Below are 14881 nucleotides of genomic sequence, written 5' to 3'. Positions count from 1 at the left end.
ATGCAAACATGATAGAGCTGAGCCTCAACACACTCGGTATTTTCCTGCAAAGAAAAAGCAAACAAACCAGAAAAAGTTTGCTGAAAGTAACCAAATAATATAGTCTGAATGAGCTGAAAACAAGACGTAAGTTACAGTTAACTCTAGGCTCCTTCTCTAAATGCTTGAGTGTCACATCTGAGACAGCCAGAAAGAAAGCCCCGTCATTTAAATCACATGGTTTACAGGGCTGGGGCTCCATGAACATCATGACATTCGTAACGAGGACTCGGCAAGGATCGCCCGTTTCTCTCTGGAGCCACGGAGCACCTCACTGTCACGTCCCCGCTCCCACACTGCAGCCGGAGCACAACGCCAGCAACTTCTGCAGCCGTCCTGAACTCCTGCAGCCGCCGGCTCCATCGCTCCGGCGAACAGCTCCCGACCGGCGGCGCCTCCCGCATGTCCCGGCCGGGCACCGGCAGCCGGGCAGCGGCTCGCAGGTGCGAGGAGCGCCGGGCACGGCGCTGCCCTGCGGGGACGGCGCTGGCCGCGGCTCCCTGTGCCGAGGCGCCGCGCTCGGCCCGCGCCCCCGGGAGCGCCGGGCCCCGCGGGGCTCGGCCGCGAGGGAGGGCCGGGGGAGGCGGCGGGGCGGGCGGGGGAGGAGTGAGGCGGAGGGCAGGGCCGGGAGGCGCCGCAGCGCCGGGGACGCGCCGTCGCTGCCCCGACACGGCCGGAGCGGAGGGTCCCGCCGCCTTCGCCGCCGCCATGGCCGGGCGCCCCCCGCCCGCCGCCCCCAGGTAGGGCCCGCGCCCCTCCCCGCGCGCCGCCGCCTGCGCGCTCCGCGCCGCGCCGCTCGGGGCCGCGCCGCGTGAGGGCGGCCGCGGAGCCGCCGGTGCCTCGGGTGAGTATCGGTGCTGGGCTCGCGGGGCCCCGCACCGAGCCCAGCACCTCCCGGGCTCTCAGCCGCGCGGGAGCCCGCGGGGCGGGCGGGGGTCTCCGGCCTGAGAACGGTCACGGAGGAGCCGCGCTTGGGCTCCGCGGTGCCGGCGGCGGAGCGGAGCGGCTCCGGGAATTGGCGAGCGGCTGCGGAAGGGCGGGCGAGGCGCCGCACCTGCCGGGAGGTGTCGGTCACCCGCCGCGGCTCTGCCCCTGCGCCTAAAGCGGGAATTAGAGGGCTTTCCTTACTAGAGAAAGAAAGAATAGACACTGTCGTCTAAATTCGCTCTAACCGCTGGTTTTCATGCCGTAGCGTCTCGAGAGAGTCGGTAAGTTAATTAGTGCTTAATGTTACCTTTAGGATGTTGTGCTGAAATCACTTCGGCGCGTGTCCGCTACCTAGTTAATCAGATTGTTTCACGAGCAAAGAAAAACCTAAAAATCACTGTAGTTCTGTTATCCTGGCTCCACCAAACGCGCATTTATAGCAATCATGAAGAACCGATTAGCGCAAAACTTCCTGCAAGACGGAAATGGATGTACGGATAGCAGGAGCCTACCGGAGATGGAAGATGTGGTTAAGCATAATTTTCAACAATCACAAGTAAATTGCATTTTGATAGTAGCAGGCAGACAGAAGTATTATAGAAATTATACCGTTTAAGACTTATCATAGATAGAAAGCATATGTTGTCAATTATTACAATTCGTTTTGGTTTAGTTGCTCCCAGTGCAATGTCTAAATGACTCGTAAAAAAACGATAGAAATAAAGTTTGGAGAGCGCACAACCTTAAAAGAAAGAGGGTGAAAGGATGTGTAACTACCTAAACACACAAGAGGAACTACTTGGGGGAGGGAGGCACAACGACACCTGAGTGGGTGATCATTACTTTGAGGAGAAATTGCTTCTATTTACTAGAAGGAAACAAAAAGCTTTAAAGCAATCACTTAGACTGGATTGAATAGTGTTTCGTATAAATAAATATTTACTGACCAAAGCTTAATAATGCTTTTGCATTTCCATCTGAATTGCCTGGTCTAGAAATAGTGCTTGCCAATATTTCCCTTGGCATTTCAGGGTGAAATGAAAAAAACATGGCAAGGAATTTTTACACTATGAATAGCAAAGAGATTATAGTAACTTTAGTATTTTATGGGAAAGCACTATCTGAAAGAGAGAGGGATGCAGGCTTTAAGGCAAGAGAGACTTTTAGGTTATATGACATGACATCTTGTATTTCACACTCTAAAAAAATTTGGTAGAATGCAATCTTGACGCCAAGATAAACAGATATTCCAGCAAGACAGTCTTGAAGGTATCAAGAATTGGACAAGTTGCTTGTTTGCTTGCCTATGGTCTTGTTTTCACTGTTACAAATTTACCTCCTCCTAAATCTAGAGCCATCTTCCAACTCCACAATTGTTGCTAAGCTTTTCATCACTGTGTTTAGAAACTGAGGAAACCAGTTCTACTCCATTCCAGAGCTCTGCCATCTGGTCATCTCTTCACCTCTGCTATAGGCCTATTAACCCAGATAAAATTGCCTATTTCTGTAGTAAGGCCAAAGCTAATCTTATTCATGTGAGCAAGGTACCTCTTTCATCTTCCTGAAGAGTGATTCTCTTCCTGGAGCTTAAGCAGGTCAGACATTCCTACACCAGGAACTACTGTTCTTTTTCATCTCCTGAAGCTCACTGTTGTCAGCTGCTTGTTATTTGTTAAGCAAGGTAACCCTTTCCTTGCTGAAGCTTTAACTGTAAGCTTTCTGTGTGCCTGTAAGGATCACAGGACTGCAGGAAGGGTGACCAGAACAGCATGTAGTTTATTCAGGGCATTCCTGTCTTCATCAGGAAACCCTGAGGGGAAAAAAAAAATCACATCTGGAAAGCCATGGAACAGATAACTTGTCATTCATACACCTGCAGCTCATTATGCCCACCATACAATATTTAGGCAACTTGTAATTGAGATGTAGTTACAGCAGCTGTTGAGAAATACAAACTTTGAGTGTCAGCATTTAGGAATTAGCTTTACTGACCTCACCAAAGAAAATTTTCACTGTCAAACTGTTAGAAATCAAGGGTATTTTTCATTTTCCTTACTGAATCACTTTAGGCATTAACCTGTTTCTGTGGCTGTTTATACCTTATCTTAATCATCTACACATGCCTTCATAAACCACAGCTTGGCCCACTTGCTGTCACACATCACCATCACTCCCAGAGTTCAACAAAAACTCAGGGTGCACACCAATTCCTAGTCAGTACCTTCTCTTCCTTTGGCTTCTGTAGCTGAAGGCAAAACCATAAACCCTGGGTTGGGATGCCAGCAGTCACTGCAGAGCAGAGCAGAGCAGGCAAGTGGCCTTCAGGCTTCTGATAATTCAGCTTTTCCAGCAACAGCTTCTTGCAGTGAACACTTAGCCTGTGGGTCAGATGAGCAGCTGCAGGGAACTGCACAGAACTGATAGCTGCCACTTTCCCTTCAAGCAGCATTTTTGATGCATGTTGCAGTTGGGGAGCTGGAAATGTGATCTATTGGGATTTACTGTTTGGGGGTTTTGTTTGTTTATGGTGGCTGGTTTTGGTTTGGTGGGTTTTTTTATGGTAGAGAAAAAAACACCACCCCTACATTAAAATCTTAAATATACCAGCTTGCACTTTGCCTCATTAGGTGAGAGACAGAAAGAAAAATGCATGAACTTCCTTGTTTCTGGCCCCTATATTAGTGACTATCTGGGATGCTGCTGCACAGCTGCTTAAGGACATAGAACCACTCCCTTCAGTAAAACTGGAGTTTTTCTGCTCAAGCTTATGAAATCAAACCTATAAACATTGCAATTTTATGTATCTGAAAGAAATATTGGCTGCCAAATAAAAGTCTTCCAACATGTCTTTTGGACTGGAACTGCTTTCAACATACCTTTTGTGTAAATACTAGAAAGAAGTGGAGGAATGAAAAGTGTTCCTCAATTCAGAATTGGAAACAGCAGTGGAGCTTAGAAGCAACTTTAGACTGGATAGTAATTTGGAAAAAATTAAAATGTCTGTGCATTCAACAGAGATGAGAAGTAGCAGGTTTTACATTTTAAAAAGTGGAAATACAAGCCCAAGAATAGACAAGTTCTATTTCTGAGAACTTGCTCTGCATGTAATAAAAAAAGTGTTGTATCACCAACACAAAATGATCTTTGCTGCATCTTAGAAATGCCTGGTGTGGCACATAGTGCACAAGAATGGCTAGGAAAAGCCTTTCTGGTTTTACAGGATCCTGGTGGGAACCAAGCACTATTTACATTTGAGGAATGTGCTAGGGCTGACCACAGATGTAGAGGTAAGTTATTTAGAGCTGAGAAGACATCCAAAAGCTGTAGCTGTATCAGAGCTTCCTTACAGGCAGCAGGCATGTGGCACACACTCAGTGCCACTGGAACTCTCTAACACTGTCACAGACAGAGCTGACAGCTGCTCTTATGCTCCAGCAAAGCAGCCTGGATCTTGTATAACAGAGAAAACAGATTTGGTGGCTTTGAATTAAGATGCTTTTAGGAATGAGTGAAATAAAACTTTGATCCTTTAAGGAGACAATATTGCAGGCAAAGGCTCCACAACAGCCATGAGACTAAGCTACAGATATTAATTTGAATAAATCATTAAAGAAAAGAGAATACAAACAAAAATAAAAGAAACAGAAAATCAACACATAAACAGAAATAAATACTAAACATCTATTCGGAAAAATTACCAGTGATGGGTGAAATGATACAAGTGAAGAGGAGCAGGTAGTGGGACTGGCCACACAGACCACGTCTTATAGGTCTGTTATCCATATTTTTCCACCTCTCAGAGTACAGGAAAACTGAATGTATTACAAATCTTATTTAAATGAAAGAGAGCAAATAAATCCCCTGAACAAGTGAGTACTGTCAGAACTCCCATTATCAGGAAACTACATGCATTAGAGCAGCAGCTGGCGTCACATATGAAGATGAAATTTATTTTTCTGCACTCATGCAGAACCAGTACGGCAGCCCAACCAGAGGAATCAGTTTAATACTTACTTTTTATTTGCAAATTAGCAGATGAATGTACCAGATATTATAAGTGTAGCAACCAGAAAAATTATCTGATAAGTTTCAATATTAATTAACTTCTTCCAGTGTTAGTTTCAGTCTCAGTGGAGGGAATCTCTGAAATGACATGCTGTGCCCTGTTTTCATGGTCAATTACTTTAAGCAGTTCACTAACCTGGCTAACCTGTGTTGTTAAACATAGACAAGATTCTCAGAGATGCTTTCTTCAGTGAGGTCAGGGAAGGAAAAAAATCAGCTAAAACCAGAAGGAACCTAAATTGTCAAAGGTCATAGGTCTGTGCACGAGGAATCAGATCCCTTGAGGGATAGAACTCTGGGTGAAGGGAGGAGTGTAGAAGCAGTAAAGAAGTTAACTATAGAATTTCCATGCTTTGTTTCACTAACCCAATTGCACACTACAGTGACCAAACTGTACTGCTTATGTCCAGGCTTGGCATCTCCATTTCTTCCTTATTTAACCAATCCCATCTGGTTTGAATTCTCTAATCTCGCCTACCCTAGCCTCCCACATGAATTTCTCACTGTTTTCCTGAAAATATCCATTAATCTCCTCCTTCAGCTCCGGCTCTAATCCCTTGCATCCCTTCTCCCCTTTGTGCCTGCAGCAGCTGCAGTAGTGTCAGTCACTCTGTTCACAGTCTGCCTATGCACACCAATCCTTCTCCTTCATTCAGTCCTTCTCCAGACACAATTGAGAAGTACTAACAACTGTCAGTAATAATTTGTAATAATAAGATTCTATTGCTATGCTGCTCATTTTGTATATGATTTAGGTTATGACCTCCCCCCAGTAATCATTGTAGACATACTCACTAATACATCAGGGTTTTGTCATCTTCCTCAGCCCTACATTAATCACTTTATTCTTTCTTGTTACATGTGGTTGGTTCAGCTACTACCTGTTGCCGTTGAGCAAGACATGACACAGATACACCAGAAGGCTGGTTTGCACAACAGCAGCTTTAATAGAAAAAATCTCCTCTTTTATAGACAGCTTCAACACATTCTACTTGATTGGCTAATTAACAAAAACGTCTTTCTCACAAACAGTCCTTGAGAAGAACAGAAAAACAGAGTAGGAAAACACCACCTGCAGGTTGCTTATACTAACAAGTTACCTTCGTTTCTCTGCAATTCCATAAAAAGTCTCACAAGTCCACTGTGAGAAAACAAATCTCGTTTTCTCACACTGACCAGGCTGTCACATCCACAACTACCTGAGAAGGCATGGTGGGAGGGAGACATAGATTCATGGCAACCTTTATCTGCACTGTGGCTAATGAACCCCAGCCACTCCTCATGCAGCTATCCTTCCCTAAACTTAAGAACACCTTCTAAAGAGCATGTGTTAAAGCCATGTATTTTAAGCCCTGATTGGCACCTGAACAGCCAGCAGTGGCATATGCAGACAGCAGTGAGGTGTGCTAGAGGTGCTGATGAGCAGGAACAGGCTGAGAGGGAGGCTGGGAGAGCTCCCTCTGAGGATGCCAGCTTGGGGTGGCAGGGTCCCTGCAGTGGTCCCTGCAGGCTCACTGCTCTGTATTACACTCACTGCAGCTGCTCTCACACACAGTACTGACTTATTGCAGTGGAGAAGCAGCTCCAGCATGAAGGACCAGGAATGCAAGCACTAACAGCCTTGTAGTTTTGAGCATTAACTAAGAAGTGCAGTAGGCAGCTTAATTTTTTTTTTTTCTCAGAAGAAGAAAAATTAATTATTAATTTCTACATCAAAACAATAGCTTTAATTACCAACTTGCTGGCTGAAGTGCAGCAGCAGCTCCTCTTTTCCTGGTGTGTTTTACAGGCTCTTGCCTGTGCTCTCTGGGGAGAAGCAGAAAGGAGTAGCCTGCCTGGCACTAAGGATGAGGCACTTTGAAAAACTGCACATCTGTCAGGATCTCAGTGTCAGAAATTTTTGGGGGTTGTTTCCCAATTTTTTAACCACCTCTTTGCTTATCAGTGGATTTGATAGTGCTTCAGACTTCATGTGCAGTACAGCTTCCCTTCTTCCTGCTTCACTGAAAGGGAGAAAAAAACTATACTGCGTATTTCTGGTTGTCTTTTAACCAGAACTACAAAGTTAGTATGTGTAGATTAATACTGTAATATCTGAAATTTATTTGCTGCCCAGAATGAATTTTAAAACTTCTTTTTTCAGTCTTGTCAACCTTTGGATTGTTGACATTAATCTCTTTAGTTTCCCTCAATAATTTTCTTCCCTTCAAGACTTGCCTGGTTATTATTAAATATCTGGCTACTGCAAGTGCCCATGACACACAATAGGTAGTCATCAAAGTTATGTTTCCTCTTGGTTGTGGCATCACAATTTCTTTTACATCTAATTATTCTTGACCGCTGTGTAAGAAAGTGCAATTTGTAAGTCTTGATTAAATGTAATTTAGCACTGAAAGAAAAAGTTCTTTTCTAAAGCTGCTAACACAGAACTTGATGCTAGAGTATATATTTCACTGCTGGTGAATTCAGAACTGGTCAACAAGTCCTGTATAACCCTAGGCAGTGAATTTTAAGATTGAAACTTACCCTTCATGCACTGTCCTGAGCTGACTCCATGCACTTGCAGTAACTATCTTCCAAGTATTATGGGAGCTTTTTTGTTTTCTGGAAAAGTTTTGATCTATTACATGAATTGCTGGAAAACTGAAATTCATTGAACAAATACATTGTTGTGGTGTAGTTAAAACTTTCTAAACAGAAAGATGCACACAATTTCATAGGACTTACTTGTATTTTCTTTTAGCAGTGAAAAACATGTGTGGTCCTCCTGTAGTCTCTGTGAGATTCCATAGTTATCAAAATTTCATATACAGGCATTCTGTCAGCCATGGAGTTGTTCATTACATGCAGTGGCTCTTCAGAATATTAAAGGGAGAAAGAAATGACTCTTAGTTTTCAGAACTGTGTTTAAATCAGGTCCCAATCCGTTTCCCCTAAGATGCATTTACAACCATCTGTGCTATTTCAATTTGAAAAGAGAAGAAATCAAATCAGCAGGGTAATGTTTCAACAACATACTTATAGCTTGTTCCTCTTCCACGTTGTCAGGGCAATGTCCTCAGTGAAAAATGTGTATTACCATTGTAGACATCTAATAAAAATGAACAGGTCATTTATTTTTAAAAGGAAAAGATTTGCATGCTGTGGTGTTGAAATGAAACCCGCTATCCTCACATAAACTCTGGAATAAGGCCTTCCCTTCAACTGGAATAAAACAAAATGCTCCTTGAATATTTAAAAATACAGAAGTAGTAGCACAGCTCTTAGGGAGCTTAGTTGTATGATCACATTGTATTTCAAGACCTTCAATCCTAAACATAATACATTCCATAAATTCAGTGAAATCCAATGGTCACTTTATCCACATTCCCAAAGGTAGCATATATGACCTATATCAGTGTTTGCATTATGTAATTTAGGTGTTAATATAGCTACCAAACACAGGGTTTTGGTACTTTTACAAATATACCAATACTTGCCAGATTTTGGAAATCTGTGCATGATGGAACAGTACATAGTACTATAAGAGAGAGGTGTCTTTTGGTACTAGCAACAGTAGAAGATATTTCATACAAGAAGAATTCATTCATAGGTAAGTATGTATTTGTTGAGTGCAACAGGTGATTTTCTGATTCAGAAGGCAAGGCTTTTAAGGCATCATGTATAAGAAAAATCGTTAACTACTGAAAAAAATAGTGACAGACCATAAACAAGTAATATAAACACTAGTCCAAGTCCAATAATAAAACAAATAAAGAGGGTGTAGGAATGGATTTACTTTGCATAAATTGCTTTTGCATACAAAGAACCAGACCTCTGTGTTACTTGTGTCCTTCTGTAGCTGCAATTGCTACAGTGACCCCCACTATGAAACAATAGGAAGGAATTTGGTGAAACCTGGATTGAAGTACATACTGCTTTTTTTGTTCCTTTGAATTAAAAGAGCTTAGTGTTGATCAGAGTAAATTTAAACACTCCCAAAGGCATGAAACAAGTGGCAACCTCTACTCTTAATGAAGTTAATAGGAAGAGCTGGTTTATATTTTTTTTTCATTAATAGTAAGTGTAGGAATACCCATTTGGCAAGTACTCACAGAATCACACTGCAGGCAGTGATAAAGTTGTCTGAGAGCTTAACCTGAGCTCAGTCTGTGGTGCAAATGGTCCTGCTGGACCTTGTGCATGCGAACAAGTTAACAATGAACAAGTTAACCATGTCAAGCCCAGGTATCACAACAGTTTCATAATGAATCTGAAATTCATTGCAAAGCAGTGGCAGTTTTATCTACATCATGCTATAAGGAATTAATTAAATTAATAACACATTGACCTGATTCACAGTTAGAGTCCTAGAGATAATTTCCCAAGTTCATTGTAGAATATGAAAGGCTGTATATTTTAGAGAGTAGAAAGAAGCATTCATATTGCCAAAAAAGCTCAAGTTTCTTGGACTGAAATCTCATGCTTTTTTTAAGCTGGTATAAGTGAGGAAAAAGTTGTGAATGTTGCCTTCACCTACCACTCAATCCTGTTAATCATATTACAGCCCATGGAAAAAAAATTTCACAAATTGAAGCAAATTAAACCAAATCTAATGTTTGCAGTATCTTGACAGAATGGCACAAAAGCATGTTTTATCATATTAAAAGCAAAGTTGATTAGAGGCAGCTTCATTTTGTTCTTGTCTCTTACAATGTTATCATGCTTTTTTAAAAATACCATACTTTTAAGCTAATGAGTTTTGAGATTTTTTTTTATGTCTAGTCACAGACAGTACTCATTGGCATATTCAGACAACTTCAAAATTGGGAAGATTTTTCTTTGGGATATTATTAGCAAATCAGAATTGTTTATTTCAGGCATGTAAAACATGTTAAAATAAGATCTGTTGTGAATAAACCATGACAAAATTTATTCTTTGGCATTAAAATAAGCAGAATGTACCCTGACATTTTAACTTGATAGTTTATGAATGTAACTGCAGGTGGTCATAGAAACAATACTGGATTAAAGAGAATAGGAAATTCTGTTAATATTTCATATGAAAACACTTATTTTTAGACTATTGTTTTACTTGTCTAGTATCATTAGTCAAGGTAAAAACATATTGCTTTCTGAACTCTATTATAATTCTAGACAATGTTTTGGAAGGTTTAGCAGGAATCTAAAACAGCTTGGCTTTCTTGCAAATTGAAAGTGCTGGGAAACATATTTTCTTGAAGTTGAAGAAATAGGCATGTTCCCTAGAAATAATACATTTTCTGGATAGGTACTTTTGAAAGTACTTTAGATACCGTTGAGGTAAAATATTTCCCATAATAAAATTGAGTTTAATAGGGACCAGTATCACAACTATATAGTGTCATTTTGACCAGTTTTATTTTTAATGCATAGATATGTTGGTGTAAGTACCTGACCAAAGGAACTAATTACAACAGGCTAAAAATTGCCTTCATCTTACAGCTGTAGAAATGATGTTACAATTGGGCAGTGTTATTACTGAGAACAGAGGAAGAAGAGCAGACTCTCCTTAGAAGAATATCAACCAAATCTCCTGGCCTTGCTCACAGCACCAAAATCTTGGTTCTCTTGTGGTTGAGAGGAAGGGATGAATTCAAGCATTTGGGTTCAAAACACCTGCTTGAACCTGTTCTGCCAAACAGGAGATCAAAATGTCTTTGGTGGCTCCCAAGATACCTGCAAGCCACCACTGTGCTGCGGGTGAGGCTAATCTGCCTGTTTCACTTGAAGCCCTCCCTCCTTCACCACTGAGAACAGACTGACCTGGTTATTTATTTGCTTGTGTCACTGTGTGTAGCACTGGTTCAGCAAGCACATGCCTTACAGATACCTGATAACAGAAATTCCTGATCACCTTATCATATTTTTCTCCCTCTGCTCTGATTGACTTAGATCACAGAAATGCTTCTCTCCCCCGCCTCCCCCCCAAAAAATGGGGAAAAAAGGAAACAAAGAAATTGTCATGCTTTACTGATCAGTTCTGTGGCTTATTGATGGCTGGGGAATCTTCAAGCATCTAGAATAAATATTTTTTTTATAATTTCCTATAGTGTTCAGAGACATTAACTGCTGTGATATGGACAGGTGCATCTTCACTACACTGAAGTCAGTTCTCATGCTTTGTAATAAGGAGCACTGTACCTCATGATACTATAACCACTTGGCTTGTCATACACATACTTTTTTGTTTCCAAGCCCTCAAGCTATTCCATAATTCAAATTGTGTCTTGAAAAAACTAGTTTTCCAGTATCAGTAGTCCGTTTTCAGTAACAGTTTTGCCCTTTATGTTTTTAAAAGTAACTGAAAGTGATGCTGCAACAGTGGGAAGTTCTCAGGGTCCTATCTTCAATATCTGTATTTAGGACCCCTTTCTTAATTTCATAATTCCAAAGACAGATTTATTATTTCTGTGGAGAGGTGGTACAAAGAATTTCAGAAAGTCTGCTGAATTTTAGGAAAATGCCATTCAAAAGATGAAAGTTATGCTCACCTTCTGATCACGCACATAATCCTGACTACCTACCACATTTCAATTATGCTTGTACAGTCTATTTGATTTGTAATCAATCTAAAATAAAAAGACACATGAACAGCTAGCAAATTTTGATTACCTACACACACTTTCTATTAAAATAAAATCGTGACATATGCATTTACTTTTAAGTTATGATTATCTTCATCACATTACTCTTACCTTCAGAAATATTCAATATCTGTCTTGAATATAATCACTTAAAAGCTTTTTTAAATTAAATTTGAGATCTTTAGAGGATGGCTTTTAAAAATTGTCAGATAGTGAAATACTTGTTTGCATGTGTTGTGCTTTGAGGCTTATTCTGTCAGTTTACTGCTGTTGCTCTGATGCTCCAAATGAGAATCACACTTGTTGATGACAAAAGCTGGTTAAGAAGCTTTTCTGTAATGTTTGGCTATATAATATAAATAGGATGCCAAAAATACTTAATAATGAGTTAAGGCGAGATTTACATCCTCCACATAAAAACACTGGTGTCTTCCTGTGTCATGTTCACTGCTTGTCCTGAGATGCCCAGCTGACAGTTTGTGCACAGCAAAGGGATGAGAGGAGCAGGCAGTGAGCACAAGTTGTTTGTTAGATACAAGAAACATGTAAAACAGGCTGTGAAAAATTACCCAGTGGTTTATGGCATGACAGCCTAATCTTCAATGTCTGATTTCCTGAAAAGTGCTAAGAATTTCTATTTCTAGTTGAAATCTGTGGGATCTGCTTTTACATTTGTTATATATTTAAAATGGCCCAAATTTCACCAGTTGTGTCACAATGGTTTTTTCATTCTTTTTAAAGGAGGATCAGATAACATCATACATTTGAACTATTACATTGTGCTGCACTAACAACATATCCTATATTAAGAATAGACATTGCCATCAAAAATGCAGAAATAATATAGATTTCTTAGTAAATACATGGTCATGAACATTTTTGCTAGAATGGAAAAACAATTATTTCCTCTTTTGTACTTCTTTCCACAGCACAAGGACCAGTAATGTTGTACAGTACACCTACATATGCTAAGTGAATAAGGAATTTTTACTGGGACATCTTTTAAGACTATTTCAGATTTTATATTGTTTTTTGCTGACTTAGTAGGCTTAAATAGTAAAAATTCTATTGCTTTGCTGTAGAGGAAATGAAAACTGCCTTATTCTGATGTTTTTGTGACACCTGTGCCTGTATCTCTCTAAAATCAGCTTCCCAATCAGCACTGATCACTTAAGTGTGTACAGACTAATTGTTCAAAGAATCCTTCCTTTAACAAGATTTCTTATTTTTCCTGCAGTCAAACCCTGTGCAGAGCCTTAGTTTCCCACTGGCTGGCACTCCAGACCTGAGTACAGACTCCTTGCTTTTGGGGCAGAAAAGCAGTCTGAGTTGTCTTTCAGTCCATCTCCATAAGGTAAAGTCCTTTAGCCTTCCCTGCATTTAAGGGTCTGTTTCTTAATTCCAAGTCAGTCATTCTTCAACAGACCTTGCTGGTCCCTAGCTGGTGATCCAGGTCATGTTTTTGTACTTTCTAAAACACCTTCCACCTCAGGAGCTCAGTAGAAGTTCCAGTTACCTGTGAACTGTTGTGGGCATTTCCCACCAGAAGAGATCTCAGAGTTCCTCCTGTTCTTTCCTGTAGTTTCCTCTGACTAAGGTCCAAGGCTGTTCTTTCTGGAAGGTTTCCTTAGTAAGTAGCCATTCTACCATCATAACAAAGGTCTGTCTAGAATTGCCTTAAAGCCATGTTAAATCCAGGGTTAGGTGGGGAAAAGGCAGGATGACTATCAGCTGTCTGCAAAAGTCAGTTTTAGATTGGGTTGACTCTATCAGTAAATTACTGAAATACAGTTAAGCATCAAAAAGCACCAGCCCAATCATCTGTCGTTCAGCTCCTGAGTGCCAACTCTTTGATTTGATTGTCAGCTCTCTGAACTGAATATATCCTGCCATAGCTATTGAATGTGGAGGAGTTTGTCAGACTTGTAAAGCCTTGTTATTTTAGCCTTAGTAATTCAATCAGTAAACTCGGGAAGGAAGGAATATTTCTAAGTAGATCATAAAAAATGTAGTTAGTTTTCTTTAAATTTGTTCTTCAGTAAAACTGGTCTGTTCTTTTATAATATTTTAAAAACATGATTTGAAAGAAGGCTGATTGCTACTGCTTATAGAGACTTACAGATTTATTTGCAGGTTTAATTTGAAGCAGAATAAAGGTCATTCAGGGCTCTTTGGGCATTGTGAAGTGTACCCTAGCATGGATTGTCTTTTATCTGCACCTGTTTTTCATCAGCATGTAGCTGAAGACCTGATCTTTTGGCAGCTGTATCACTGAAAAAATGAAATGTAAATCAAGGGTACCCAGTAGACTCTATTAAATGACAAATCTGAATATAAAGCAGTTAAACTTCTAGTCTTTTTTGTGTGCTGATCTGTAAAACCCAATCCTGTACCTGTTAGAGTGCACAGACAGTGAAGGAAGTATTCAGTATTTTTGTTTCCAGTGAAGGCAATAGTAGCCATGGGAGATTTAAAAAAGTCTATTAATACCTTACAAGATGCAATCCTGATATTGCCAGTGATTATATTCTGTTCTTGAGTTCCAAATCCATAACAAAATCAGAAAGACATTTGTTTGAGGTATTTATAGAGCATCTGTTTGACTCACCATCTGTGCTCTGATTGAAGTATACACATTGTCCAGACTGAATAAAAACCATTTATATGGATTAGAATAGTAATTTTGACACTGTTACATCTAAAAATTTTGTTCCTGGTGACTTTGCTGACCTGTTTACTTGCAAAGGTAAATTTTAAAACTGTAAAATCTGAAAGGTAGCATGAGGAAAGAGTATGACTAGTCTGTCCACTTCAAAAGACTTTGAAGTTAAGAGATGCTGTTTGAACACTGCATGCCTTTCAAAACTGCTTCTTGCTTAGGGTCTGGATTAAGTGGCTGCCTTCCTCAGTTGCTTAGTAGCTTTCAGGTTTATTTGATAGGGTAAAAGTAAGAAGATGCTAAGGTATTTTGCTCTGCTTTCATTTCTTTCATATTTCTATTTCAAAATGAGATTCATTCATTTTTTGTTGTTCATGATGTTCACTACAAATATTATCAGAACAACAGAAATGTAGCTCACTATAGCTTGGCATTAATTGCACTGAGAAACCTCCCTGTGTTCATTCAGTTTGCTTCCTTCAAGATTATTTTTTCATGGATCAGTACATTTTATATGTTCAAAATGCCAAGATTAGGAGTCGTAATGAAAAGAGGAAAAGCAGCAGGCTGTAATATGTATATCAAA

At 40.4% G+C, this 14881-nt stretch overlaps 1 protein-coding gene across 7 annotated transcripts in view; it reads left to right on the top strand.

The window, feature by feature from the left end:
- The first annotated feature begins 208 nt into the window (after positions 1-208).
- SPHKAP (SPHK1 interactor, AKAP domain containing) overlaps positions 209-14881 on the top strand; it is a 65558-nt gene continuing 50885 nt past the window's right edge. For 4 of the 7 annotated variants that reach the window (XM_077785647.1, XM_021553682.2, XM_021553676.2 and 1 more), the window contains exon 1: positions 209-482. In XM_077785647.1, the coding sequence (XP_077641773.1) occupies positions 442-482 (41 nt within the window). In that variant the 5' untranslated portion in view covers positions 209-441. Of the gene's footprint in view, positions 483-685; positions 780-814; positions 884-954; positions 1248-14881 lie in introns of those variants that run through there. The other 3 variants (XM_077785646.1, XM_077785648.1, XM_077785649.1) reach the window with 3 other exon arrangements.

This window comes from Lonchura striata, chromosome 10 (genome assembly GCF_046129695.1).
Source record: "Lonchura striata isolate bLonStr1 chromosome 10, bLonStr1.mat, whole genome shotgun sequence".
Lineage (NCBI taxonomy): Eukaryota > Metazoa > Chordata > Aves > Passeriformes > Estrildidae > Lonchura > Lonchura striata.
This window is presented reverse-complemented; position numbering and strand designations above follow the sequence as displayed.